This window comes from Oryctolagus cuniculus, chromosome 2 (genome assembly GCF_051225735.1).
Source record: "Oryctolagus cuniculus isolate XC-2025 breed Fujian yellow rabbit chromosome 2, ASM5122573v1, whole genome shotgun sequence".
Lineage (NCBI taxonomy): Eukaryota > Metazoa > Chordata > Mammalia > Lagomorpha > Leporidae > Oryctolagus > Oryctolagus cuniculus.
The window spans coordinates 120,735,563-120,747,776 of record NC_142868.1 but is presented as its reverse complement, the minus strand read 5'-3'; the positions used below and the strand labels follow the sequence as shown (position 1 = coordinate 120,747,776).

Sequence of the window (12,214 nt, the reverse complement as noted above, 5' to 3'; positions counted from 1 at the left end):
TCTGGCGGCTTCCGCATCAGCCTCGGAAGTTATTCTATTAATAAAATGCTTCCATTTTATTTTGAAGCAAAAGCTTAGTTAAGGATACCTGTGTGGAGTTAGTGGAGGTGGAGAGGTGTTAGCAGGCTCAAGGCAGCCGCTGGAAACAGAGGCCAGAGAGCAGGAGCCTAAGAGGATCTGGGATTTGTATCTCTCTCTCTAGTGATGGAAAGAACAACAGCAAAGGCCTTGAATTGCAAGAGTTTGGAGTGTTGGAGGGGCCACAAGGTGTTGAGTGGCTGGGACATGCAAGACAGGTGCATAAGGGCGGGAGCCACTTTGTGCAGAGGCCACAGAAGAACTGGGAGTTTGCTAGTAATAGAACTTTCTAGAAAGTTCTAAGAGGAAAAGTGATATAACTGTATTGATTTGTCTAACTATCATACTGGCTTTCAAGAGGAGGATGGCTCTGGAGCAGCAGGGTTGACTGGAATGTGAACTAGGAGGGAGCCCAGGTAGGAGGCCAGGCCAGACATGCAGTGAGGGCGGCAGAATGAGCAAGAGTGTAGAGGCCAGAGACCAGCACTGGGAAGGAGAGCCAACAGTTCTTGTGGCTATGAGAACCAACAACTCTTGTTTCAGGCTGGGATGTGGGGTGTGAAAGAAACAGAGGAGGCAAAAATAGAACGAGTAGGTGTCTGGTTCATTTATTAAGTGACTCACCTGGTGACGGGCTGTTGACGTGTGAATGTGCTTTCCTTTTCCGTGAGATATCCACAGCTCCCTGGCTGCTGGCTCTCTGCCAAGACTCCGTCCCTGTCACTACTTCTCTGTATTATGAGGCTAACACGTATCTCTCATGGACACTGGGTAAACAAAATGGATAATATACTTGGATCATTCAAAAATATTTTCCTATTTATTTGAAAGGCAGAGAGAGAGAAAGAGATTTTTCTATTTATTGGTTCATTCCCCAGTGCCCAAAATAGCTGAGGCTGGCCAGGCTGGAGCCAAGAACCAGGAATTCAACCCAGGTTTCCCATGTGTTTTATAGGGATGCACCTGCTGCCTCCCAGGGTGCATATTAGCAGGAAGCTGGAATTGGAAGCTGAGCCAGGACTCAAACGCAGACACTCAGATGTGAGATGCAGGTGTTCAAAGTAGTGGCTTAACCCACTACACCAGCACACGGGCCCCCACGCCCCACTAAGAGACAAGTGAGACTCTACAAGTGGACTCGGGGGCCCTCTTGATGTTCCTGGTGGGTGAAGACAGATTGCATCCAAAGCAGATTCACTGCCTGCCCCTTCCCCGGGACAACCTCATGAAGTAGATGTTGCCGTCATCCATTTCATTGAAGAGGAGACTGAGGCCCAGGGAGGCTGTGTGGTGGGGGCACAGCCCCAGTGCCTGTGGGTTGGCTCAGGTGTGGAGAGTTGCAAGTGAGCAGGGGTGAATGGGCTCAGTGGGCCTCACCCTTGGAGATCCGAGGGAGAGTCCCCGGGCTGGTCAATGCCCTGTCTCTGATCCCGGCATGGGGCACAGGGATCCCTGTGTTGTGGTTTACTTAAAGCAGCCCAAAAGGGGAGGAGAAAAGCCCAGCACACTCGGAGCCTTGAACTCCCTGTGAAGTGCAATACAAAGAGATCAGTTTCTCCTTCTTCCTGGCCGCTGGGTCGGCTTAGCTGCAACAGCATGAGGGAGCAGACTGCAGCGGGCACAAAGGCCTGGGCCTCCCGGGGCGCACGGTGGCTTTGTGGTCCCTTCTAGCAGGAGCTAGGGGCAAGCTGCAGCCTCTCAGCCCAGGCCAAGGCAGCTGTCCCCTGCTCTTCCCAGGAGGAAACCATGCTCCCTCCCTCATTAGGGGCTCACAGCCAAAGGGGGAGAAGCACAGTGCAGCCCTGGGGATCCCTCTGCCCTGCTCGCCCCAGTGTCTGACGGTCTCCCTTCTTAAGTCAGAAAATGGGTCTTAGTTGTCTCAGTATCTTCAAAGTCCAGCACAGGGCGTGGTGCCCCAAGGGGATTCGCTGGGCCAGTGCATGCATTCCCTGAAGGTCCCAGGTTCCCAGCCATTGTCCCCAACATCTGCCTTCCCTGGGCAGCTTCGGAGGCAAGACCCAGGCCTCCGACCTATCTGCCCGCTGTTCCGGAGAACAGGCCACTGAAGAGTGGCTTCCCCTTCCCGCCACTTAACTTACCTCCCTGTGCTGGTGAAAGAGAGCTGAGACACAAGATCCAGTCTCAGGGGACACACAAGGGAAACATCACCAAACTGGGGCATAGAGCTGGCAAGGGGTCCCAGGCCCAAGTCTGCAGCCAACTGGCTGTGTGGCCTTGGGTAAGCCACTTTCCTTCTCTGGGCCTCTCCCCTTTCTCCTCTTTGGAGAGGCAGCCTAGTTGGTGGAAGACAGACGGGCCGTGACATCAGACGGCCCAGCGTTGAGTGCAGGTTTTACTCAGAGCTGTGACTGTGGCCTTTGGGTTCCGGTGAACCAGGTAGCGACAGTCACCGACTTGGCTGAGGCTGGAGCCTTGTGATATTTAGCCTATGGATTTTAGGACAGTGCCCGCACCCAGTGAGGGAGTTATTATTATTATAATGTTTATCTTTTTTAAAATGATAAAGGGGCTGCGCTCCCTGCCTCCCAGGGTGTGGGTGATCCCCTGACATCATGAATAAAAATGTAGGAAGGAATTCAGGAGGTCTCTGGTCTCTGGGCCTTTTTTGTTTTCAGATCTGACAGGAAATGCCTTCTTTTTTCAGAGGTCGCAGCCGCCTGGCCACACAGCCCAGCTGACAGCTTTCCATGACAAAGACCTGGCGGCCTAGGGTCTCTAGTCCCGAAGCCACTAATTCTCCTGCCCCAGGAAAGAACCAGGGGGGGTTTCTTGTTCATTAACAACCTCAAGGTTTTAGCTAGCAGAGCCGCTAAAGAAAACAAAAACCAATTAGGCCCTGAAGACAAGGATCCTTCCAAGTCTCAGGAAGTCTCAGGGTCGAAGGGAAGCGGCTCTGAGGTTCAGGGATGGTCCTTTGCTGTCAGAACTTGGCCCACTTTGCCCTGGGAGGGCTGGTGAGCGCCCTGGGCCTGCCCGGGTGTGGGTGTCAGCGGGGGTGCGGGGCTGCAGGGAGGGGAGGGGGCACAGGCACGTGGTCTTCCAAGCCTCTGGGCTGCCTGCTGCCTCTTTCCAGTAAATTCAAGAAGGAGATGAAGGATCTGACAAGTGTGAGGAAGGCACCTGACACCTGCTGATGACAAACTCTCCGGCCCTTTCTCTGATGGGGACACCAGGTGTCCGTTTAGAAACTTCTCTAGATGTGCCTAGCAGGCCTCAGCCTTGGCTGCCACTTGATGTGGGTCCCCAGGGAGACCCCGGAGGGAAGGGCCCCTGGCTGCGTGCTGCGGGGCCACCCCTTTCCCTTCAGAACTTCTAACCTCGTTCCCAGGCAGAAGCTGTCTGTCCTGGGGCCGGAAGCTGGTGCCAATGCAGCGCTCGTGTGCACTTTGACCTGGAAGCCGCAGGGGCGCTGGCACCTTTGGCCCTTTTCCTGGGAGCCAAGGCCTCAGCGCCCTGATGGAGCGAGGCCTTAACCCGGCTCTCAGTGCTGGGAGTGGGGACTCAGCCAGCCACTGGCCCTTGTGCTCGGATGCAGTCTTCTTTGTCCTTGTCTTCATAAATGGCATCATTCTGCCATTTAACATCTACCACCTACCCAGGTCCAGAAACTCACATTTTCAATGGACTTATTTAAATCACATTGTTTCTTCCCAAGAAGCCCTCATGCCTGTGACCTGCCCCCTCCCCCAAATTTGGTCAGCAAATCCCATATCACAATCCCTGGGCCCCAGCTACTCTGCTTCTGATCCTGCTTAGGGGCACCCCAGGAGGTGGCAATGGCTCAAGAACTTAAGCCCCTGCCACCCACATGGGCGACCCGGATGGAATTCTAGGCTCCTGAGCTGGGTCAGTCCTGCGTTTATGGGCATTTGGGAAGCAAACAAATGGCTGGAAGATCTGTCTCTCTCTGCCTTTCAAGTAGAATGAAAATAAACAAATACATGAAAAACTGGATGGCAAGAAATCAACCCTAAAAAAACCTATCATTAGGAATGAAAATACCATCAGCCTCTATGTGGCACATGACAGGCCCAAACCAGGAGACCTCAGTCTGGGGCACACCCAAGACCCCTGCTGCTGCTCTCAGACCTTTCTAGAGGATGAAAGAAGCCCTGAGTCCGACTCATTCAACTACTTGCCCTAGGGTTTAGGGCTTGGCCGGGTGTGGGTGTCTCTTCCATGGCAAATGTGGTGTTGAAGTGGTTCTCAACCAGAGTTGGAGCTGATCTGTCACTCCACCCAGGGGACTTTGGGCAATGACCGCGGATCCTTTGGGTTCCGACTGAGCTGGGTGGGTGGGGGTGCAGGGGTTCTGCTAAGCTTTCTGTGATACACAGCTGCCTCAGCCCTTTCAGATGCGGACAAATGCAGTGACAATCAGTGACTCCGGGCCCACCCTCCGATCCCTACTCCTAAGTGGCCAGGAGTTGTCCCATTTAAAATTTATTTCACATGATTCTTCTTAGCATGCAGTACACTTTCTTCAGAAATAATAACAAAACACCTTTACTGCCCCATTCACATTATAAATTAATTTACAAATATAGAATTGCTAGAAACAATATTTATAAAAGTCCACATGATTTTTCACATACAAAAATATCCATAGAAACCAATTTTTTACACATAGTATGGTCATTTCTTTGGTCATTTTTCTGCATACCAGTAATGTGATATCATTTGCACCTCAAAAAGCTGTTTAAAAAAATAATTTCCTGTATATTTCAAAATAAAGCATTTTTAAAAAATAATGCTGTGAATCTCCAAAAATCATTCACGGGGAAGAGTTAAAGTAACTTTTACAATGTACTTGAGTTCCTGTTTCTAAAAAAACTTAAACCCTGAACTAGCAACGCTCACAGCGACTCAGACACATGTTAGGAAAGGCAACTCAAAAGACTAATCTTAATGTCCCCAGAAATTCATCTGCATCCTAACAGACCCTAAGGTGTCACCCACCAGTGGCTGAGCGGGTCCCGGGTCCCAGGTACTCTGTCGGGACACTGGGAGGTGACTATAAAAACAATTTGAAGACAGCTCTGAGGAGTAAAAGGGAATGCTAAAATAAATAACACCATATATATTCTTCACAAATTTGATCAGATGGTTTACTGCATTAAAAACTAAAAATCCCACTTAAAAGCTGTTTGTTAATAAAACTCTGATAATACTTGGTCGGAAGATGAAATATCCAGGACACAAGCTGGGAGGGCGAGGATGGCAGGCTGAGATGGGAAGCAGGCAGTGGCCACCCCAGCCCCAGCAGTTCTTACAGGGGCTGCCTATGGCTCGGGATGTTGATTTCAACCAGAATCCGTGGTCCAAGGAGAGCTGTGCTCCATTCCTACCCCTTCAACACTTGTGCCTGCCTGAGGAAGCTGGCTTGTTCTTCTGGAACTAGAACACACAGGTTCCGAGCTGCTGCCTCTGAAGCCAGACTGCCTGCATCCCATCTTGCCGCCAGCTTCCTGTGTGACCCCAGGCCAGTTTATCTAACATCTCAGGGTTTCACTTCCCTGGGGTAGAAAATGAGGGGGCGCCATCACCCCCGACTCCCAAGGCTGCTGTTTAGTGGGTTGACACCTGTCAAGTGTCTACAGCGCTGCTTGGCAGACAGGGTGGCTTCCGGCTGCACTATTAGTATTGACCTTGTACCAGACGCCAGGAATGAGCAGAGGTGACCTGTGAACTGGTCCTAGGACAGTAGGAGCAAAACTGAATTGAGACAAAGGACACAAAGCTGGGGTTTCCTATTAAAATCCCAGACAGCTGGCTTTCCTAGAGAAATCAGAGCGCGCCAGCCCCAAACCCTCGACTGCCTCAGCTGCCGGCTGCTGTTGGATTCCGCGGTCCCCCGCCCCACAGCTTTACTTTACGGGCTAACGTTTTTAAGTCCCCTGCACACATACGCAACCCTGGCATGCAGTGAGTGATGAACGAGACATGGTCGCTTGCCCTCACAGGGCTCACAGAACACAGGGCGGTATCCAGAGAAACCTGTAGAAGCAGCTCGCAGGGCTACGGGAAGTTATGGATCATACCCCATGTCACTCCCAGCACAGCCAACCGGCCGCACAACCACCCCAGGAGCTTGCCAGGGCTGCAGGACCCACGTGGGCTCTAGCCCAGAGCTGCTGGCTTGGCCCCTGCGTTCTCTCCAGTCTCAGGCGCGCCTAGCAGAGTCTCAGAGGCACTGCCCTACACCTCGGAGCCCTCGCGCGGGTAGATGAGGCTGTTGACCATGCTGAAGTTGTAGAAGGGACTGCTGAACGGGCTGCTCTGGCCTCCGCCGCTGCCGCCAGGGAAGGGGCTGTAGTAGGAGGGCCGCTGGCCGCCGCTGCTGCTGCCGCCGCCGCTCAGCTGCAAAGCATCAGGCGAGGCCTCGGAGATGGAGGTGGCGGGGAAGGGGCCGCCAGGGGCCAGCTGGGCGCCCTGCAGGCCCAGGTGGCGGCCGCCCGGCACGGCGCGCGGCGTGCTCCCGCTGCTGCCGACGCTCAGGGTGCTGAGGCTGCTGAAGAAAGTGTTGAGGCATGGCGTGGAGGTGAGCATGGCCCCCCCGGGGGACGAGGCAGTACTCTTGGTGCCCTCGGGAGGCTCCGGGGACTGGGAGGGCCTCAACAGAGAGGGGCTGTCCCCCTCGGGCTTCCCGCCCACGCCGGCCCCGGATCCGGAGGAGAGCCCCTCTTCTGATTTTGCTGTCCCTGCAGCCACGGTAGAGGCGTTGCTGGCTTCAGAGCGGCGCTTCCGCTTCCGGCGGAAGTTGCCATTGTCGAACATTTTCTCACAGTTTGGGTCCAGAGTCCAGTAATTACCTTTCCCTGAGGAGGTGAGAAAGACGAGTTAGAGAAGGACCCGTTTCTGTGCCTGTGTACAGCAGCCCCCCTTTATCCGTAGGGGGGGTACATTCCACGACCCCCCGCTGGATGCCCAAAGGGGCAGAGAACCCGAACTGTATACCCACAGTTTCTCCTAAACATACATAGTTACGATAGTTTAATTCATAAAGTACCCACAATAAGAAATTCACAACAGAACAGTTACAACAGTGCTGTGAAAGTTATGTGAATGTGGTCTCTGTTTCTGGAATTTTCCATGTCGTATTTTCCGTGGGTAGCTGAAACCTTGGATGAGGAGAGATTACTCAGCCGAGTCGGGAAGGGGGATGGCACACACTGTAAATGCTGCTGACAGATGCTCACTGCACTCTACTGTTTTTGATCCTCTCTTGGGGGACACTGGCACAGGTTAATCCTCCACCTGCAGCGCCGGCATCCCATATGGGCACCGGTTCTAGTCCCAGCTGCTCCTCTTCCGATCCAGCTCTCTGCTGTGGCCTAGGATAGCAGTAGAAGATGGCCCAGGTCCTTGGGCCCCTGCACCCGTGGGAGGCCCGGAGGAAGCTCCTGACTCCTGGCTTCAGATCGGCACAGCTCCGGCCGTTGTGGCCATCTGGGGAGTGAACCAGCAGATGAAGACCTCTCTGCCTCTGCCTTTCTAATAAAGAAATAAATCTTACTCTATACCAACTGTGCAATCTCTCCAAATCACGGAATTCTGGAGTTACTTAAACTTCGTTTAAGCCTTCGTTTCTTTATACATAATAGGGATAAGAATAGTACCCACGTAGTAGGTTCACTGGGAGGATTAAATACTGTTTAATTAAATACTGTATCTGGCACACAATAAGCAGTGAAAAAAATAGTATTTATTATAATTATTATTTGCTGGAAGTGTACAAACTCCATATTCCTGGGGGGGGGGGGGGAGACCCCACTGGAAAAAATGTTAACTCTGAAATGACAACAATTATTACTGAACAATCAATTATTTGAAGAATGCACGAGATGGCACATTTGGAGAACAAGGAAGCTCCAAGTCCACATCCTCCCCTCATCCCAGGCAGAGCGTGCTGCTGCAGATCTTCCAACCTTCCTGTCCACTGGGCACATATCAGAGACCAGGAGTCCCTGAAGGCATGCAAGGACAGTGCTTGGCCTAGAAAGTCTCCCCACCTACCAAATGGAGGCAGAAAAGATCATCTTGGAGGATTTTTTAAAATTTATATAAATGGAACAAATTTCATGCATCTCATACATACAGTTTTAAGTATATAATCATCCTGGAGGATTTTATCTCCTCATAGCTTTTTCCACTTCTGCCAAAAAAAAAACCTTCTGATGTTTAAAGTATTGTTAAGCACTTGCCTTGTAGCGAGTGCGTTACACAGCTCACCTCCGTTACTCTGCTCAGCTCTACGGGAATAGGCAATAGTCCTGCCCCCCCGCCCCCCCTTTTCAGATGGGAAGACTGAGGTGCAGATTGCGTAGTAACTTGCCATCCCCAGGAAGCCATGGTAGAGCCAGGATTTCATCAGGCTGGTTCCAGATCCAGCAGTGTTTACTAACTGTCGTGTTAAACAGTCTCCACACCCTAGCACGCACTCCCCTGCACTCACTAGCTCCCCGATACATCTTCTGCAAAACTGTTGTATAAAACTTTACTGTTTAATAACTTGCATTTAACTATATGTTTATATTGTGCCACCTTGAAACCAAAAGTTTTTTTTTTTTTTTAATTTATTTATTTGAAAGGCAAAGTTACAAAGAGGCAGAGGCAGAAAGAGAGAGGTCTTCCACCTGCTGGTTCACACCCCAGGTGGCTGCAATGGCCAGAGCTGTGCCAATCCAAAGCCAGAAGCTTCCTCCAGGTCTCCAACATGGGTGTGGGGGTGCCCAAGGACTTGGGCCCTCTTCTACTGCTTTCCCAGGCCATAGCAGAGAGCTGGATCGCAAGTGGAGCAGCCGGGACTTGAACCATCGCCCAGATAGGATGCTGGCACTATAGGTGGCAGATTTATCTGCTATGTCACAGCTCCGGCCCCAGTACCAAAAGTTTTGACAAGAGACCTTTGACCTTGAACTTATTTTAAGTTCATAGCAGTTTGTGACAATTTACATGATAATCTTAGGTGATTCAGAGACCAAACCAGGAAAGTTAATCTTCTAGAACTACAAGGCTTATCCAATACAGTAACCAGTAGCCCCATGTAGGCATTGGGCATTTGAAATATGGTAGGCCTTCATTGAGAAGTGGTATAAAATACTGGATTTTGGAGATTCAGTAACAAGAAATAACATAAAAAAACCACCAACCTCGCTAATAACTTTTAAACATGTTCTATGTAGAGACAATGTTTTGAATTATTTAATATTAGGAAGAATAATGTCACCGGTGTTTCACTTTTGAGTCCGGTTGAGGGCATTTACAGGCACAGGTGGTTTGCCCTGAGCTGGTTCTGGAAAGCCCTCCAGAGTGAGGACTTCAGGAAGGAGGGTATTCTGAGCCTCAGAACCATACATCATTTACACAAAACCCTGCATCTCTGCGGCGCGCTACCACGGATTTCTTCCTCTTCTCCTTTGCCTACCAAAGTCGCCTCCCCTTGCCTTCTCTCAGGGTCGTTGAGACAACCAAGCAGGCCTGTCTGCTTCCAGGCTGCTCTCTGGAGCCGGGCTAGCGCGGCCCTACTCCTGGTCTCCCACCTCCGTCCCAGCTCTCGACGCCGGGGCTGCTGTCTCAAATCACCTCGCTACGCGGGCGCAGAGAGAAGTGCACCCCTGGACGGCCCGAGCCTCCGGCGGTGCGCTCGGCTCTCCCGGCCGCTTCCGAGGGGCCTGATGGGATTTTCGCCCCACCTGCATCTTTGCCTAATCACCACTTACTCGAGGGCGCGGCGTTCCTACTCCTCAGCTACTTCTTTATCACCAAACCCTCCCTTCAAATGGCCCGAAGAACTGCGCCCGGGGGTAGCGTCCTGTCCGCGGCCAGGGCCTGTCCTTCTTTCTCGAACCGGCCAGCAGCCACACTAACTGCGGGTGCTCCCTTCAAAGCTCGGATCCCCCCCAACCTGGTCCTCTGGATCCTCTCGCTCCATCATCGGAGACCGCAGCGGTCTCCACTTGCTTCCCATCTTCCTCCACCTGCTCCCACTCCCAGGGCCAAGAAAACTCCTCGTAGACCTTTGGGCCAGCCACGCGCAGAGAGCCCCCCGCCCGCCGCCGCCGGGAAGCACCTGCCCGGCCGCGCTCACCTGGGTCGTCCTCGTCGCGGGGCACCTTCTTGAAGCAGTCGTTGAGCGACAGGTTGTGGCGGATGGAGTTCTGCCAGCCGGCCTTGCTGCGCTGGTAGAAGGGGAAGCTGTCGGCTACGAACTGGTAGATGTGGCTGAGCGTGAGCTTGCGCTCGGGCGCGCTCTGGATGGCCATGGCGATCAGCGCCGAGTACGAGTAGGGAGGTCGCACCATCTTCATCAAGTCCTCGCGGCTGGCTCCGGTCAGCCAGCCCAGATCTGCCGGGGCGGCGGGCCCCGCGGGAGAGGCGGGTGCGGCGGGCGCCGGCTGCGCGAAAGGCCGCTGCGCGCAGCCGAAGGAGCCGGTGGCGGCCGCCGGCTGCAGGAAGGGCCCGGCCGCGGCGCCGGGGGGCGGTGGCGGTGGTGGAGGCGGCGGGGCGCCCAGGTACGCGGCGGCCGTGGCGGAGGGCGAGCCGCCCACACCCGGGCCGTTGAGCCACAGGTAGGGGTTGGCGGCGGCGGCCGGCGGCGCGGTGTAGTCGGCCAGCCCGTAGGGCGTCCTGGCGGCCGGGGGCGCGCCCGGGACGGTGGTGGCCGCGGCCGAGGGCAGGCTGGGCTGCGAGTATACGCCGAAGTTGTCCCCGCAGTAGAGGGCCATGTCGGCGGGCGGGTGCGGCGCGGCGGCAGCCAGGGGCGAGCGGGGCTGGTCTCGCCGCTCGGACGAGAGCATCCCTTTGGGGGCCAACCCTGCGGCCCCTCCTCAGCCCTGGCTCGGCGCACGGCCCCGCAGACCGGGTTCGGGCAGGTGATCGCGAGCGCCTGCGACTCGGCTTTTTATAACCGCGCGCCAAGCGCTCCCTCCCGGACGGGCCAGGGCTGGGCGGTGGCCGGCGCTCCCGGGCTCTCCACGCCCCCGCCACGCCCTCCTGCCGCGCACCGGCTCCGAGCGCGCCCAAATCCCGGCGCTTCCCTGCCCGGCTTCCGCAGCCCCTGCAGCCGCTGCAGTGCCCTCTCGCCGGGCCAGGGAGTCCGGGATTCGGCTCCGGGGGCTTGGGGACGGCTGGCCGCCCCCAGGTAGAAGGGGGGCAAAACTCTCTGTTCCTAGCCCACGTACTCTTAACGCACGGATGAAACTTTTATTAAAGAGAAGACAAGATAAACCAGACCGCACAAGCGTCTTCGAAAAAGCCCGCGAGTTAACTTTGGGTGGCCGCCCAGGCCACCTGCCGAGGCCGCCTGCCCAGCGCCTCTCTGGGTTCTCCTCCCCAAGCCTCTGAACCTTTTGGGGTCCCCTTGCGAGATTCGCGCTGGGTCTGGACGGGCCGGCTCCCGGTCGGATGTTCTGCTAGGGTAGGACCGGTCTCTTTGGATGCCCCCTGCTTCTCGGAGTCTCTGCCCAACTGAACGGAGAAGCCGAAATTGGCGTTTAATTTTTTTCTAACCAAGCTGTTTGTTCGTTCCCAATCGCTGTGTACGGTCTTGCTGTGATGTGACGCCTTCAGAGACAGAACGGTGAACGATTACAAAGACTTGTAAGGGAGTGACTTTGGAATTAGCATTTTAAAGCCGAAAGTTTAAAGTCTTTTAGACGGCGCAAGAAGCTGTCATTTACAGAAAAAAAGAAAAAAAAAAAAAAAACCTATCTCCTGTAAGTACGGTCTACGACTTGTCCTCTGAAGTCTTCAAATGCGGCTCTCCTCCTGAACAAAGCAACCCCTAAAATTCAACGGCGACTCCACTTGCCGCGCAATCACTACATATTGGCTCAAAAACAATAATAAGGAAATAATTTATTTTACAATTGAAAATATTCCTAGCTGCGTTCTTAATAATTAGTGATAAGTCTAAATTTCTCAAGGCGGCTTTTTTAGAAAATGACTAGTTGCCAATTGCAAACTGGCAGTTCAGAATATTTAATAATTCTGAATTTTCTCCTGTCCCGCAGTGCCGCATTTCTTTCGACGATAAAGTTTGTTGTGTTCTTGGAGGGAAACGATTTTCTTCCAGTATCTCATCGGTTAAAAAAATGAAAGCCAGGCATATTTA

At 53.6% G+C, this 12,214-nt stretch overlaps 1 protein-coding gene across 2 annotated transcripts; it reads right to left on the bottom strand.

Moving 5' to 3' along the window:
- Positions 1 to 4,647: 4,647 nt before the first annotated feature.
- On the bottom strand, positions 4,648 to 11,070 carry FOXI3 (forkhead box I3). Of its 2 annotated transcripts, none has more exons than XM_051842687.3 (2): positions 10,190 to 11,053; positions 4,648 to 6,917 (listed from the first exon to the last, which is right to left on the bottom strand). In XM_051842687.3, exons 1-2 carry the CDS (start codon positions 10,896 to 10,898, stop codon positions 6,298 to 6,300), a joined length of 1,329 nt encoding a protein of 442 aa, XP_051698647.2. In that variant the 5' UTR covers positions 10,899 to 11,053; the 3' UTR covers positions 4,648 to 6,297. The 2 variants fall into 2 exon arrangements, with proteins under 2 accessions (XP_051698647.2, XP_089183621.1); XM_089327495.1 differs by lacking the exon at positions 4,648 to 6,917 and adding an exon at positions 7,833 to 8,111 and having other exon boundaries at positions 10,190 to 11,070.
- Positions 11,071 to 12,214: the final 1,144 nt, after the last annotated feature.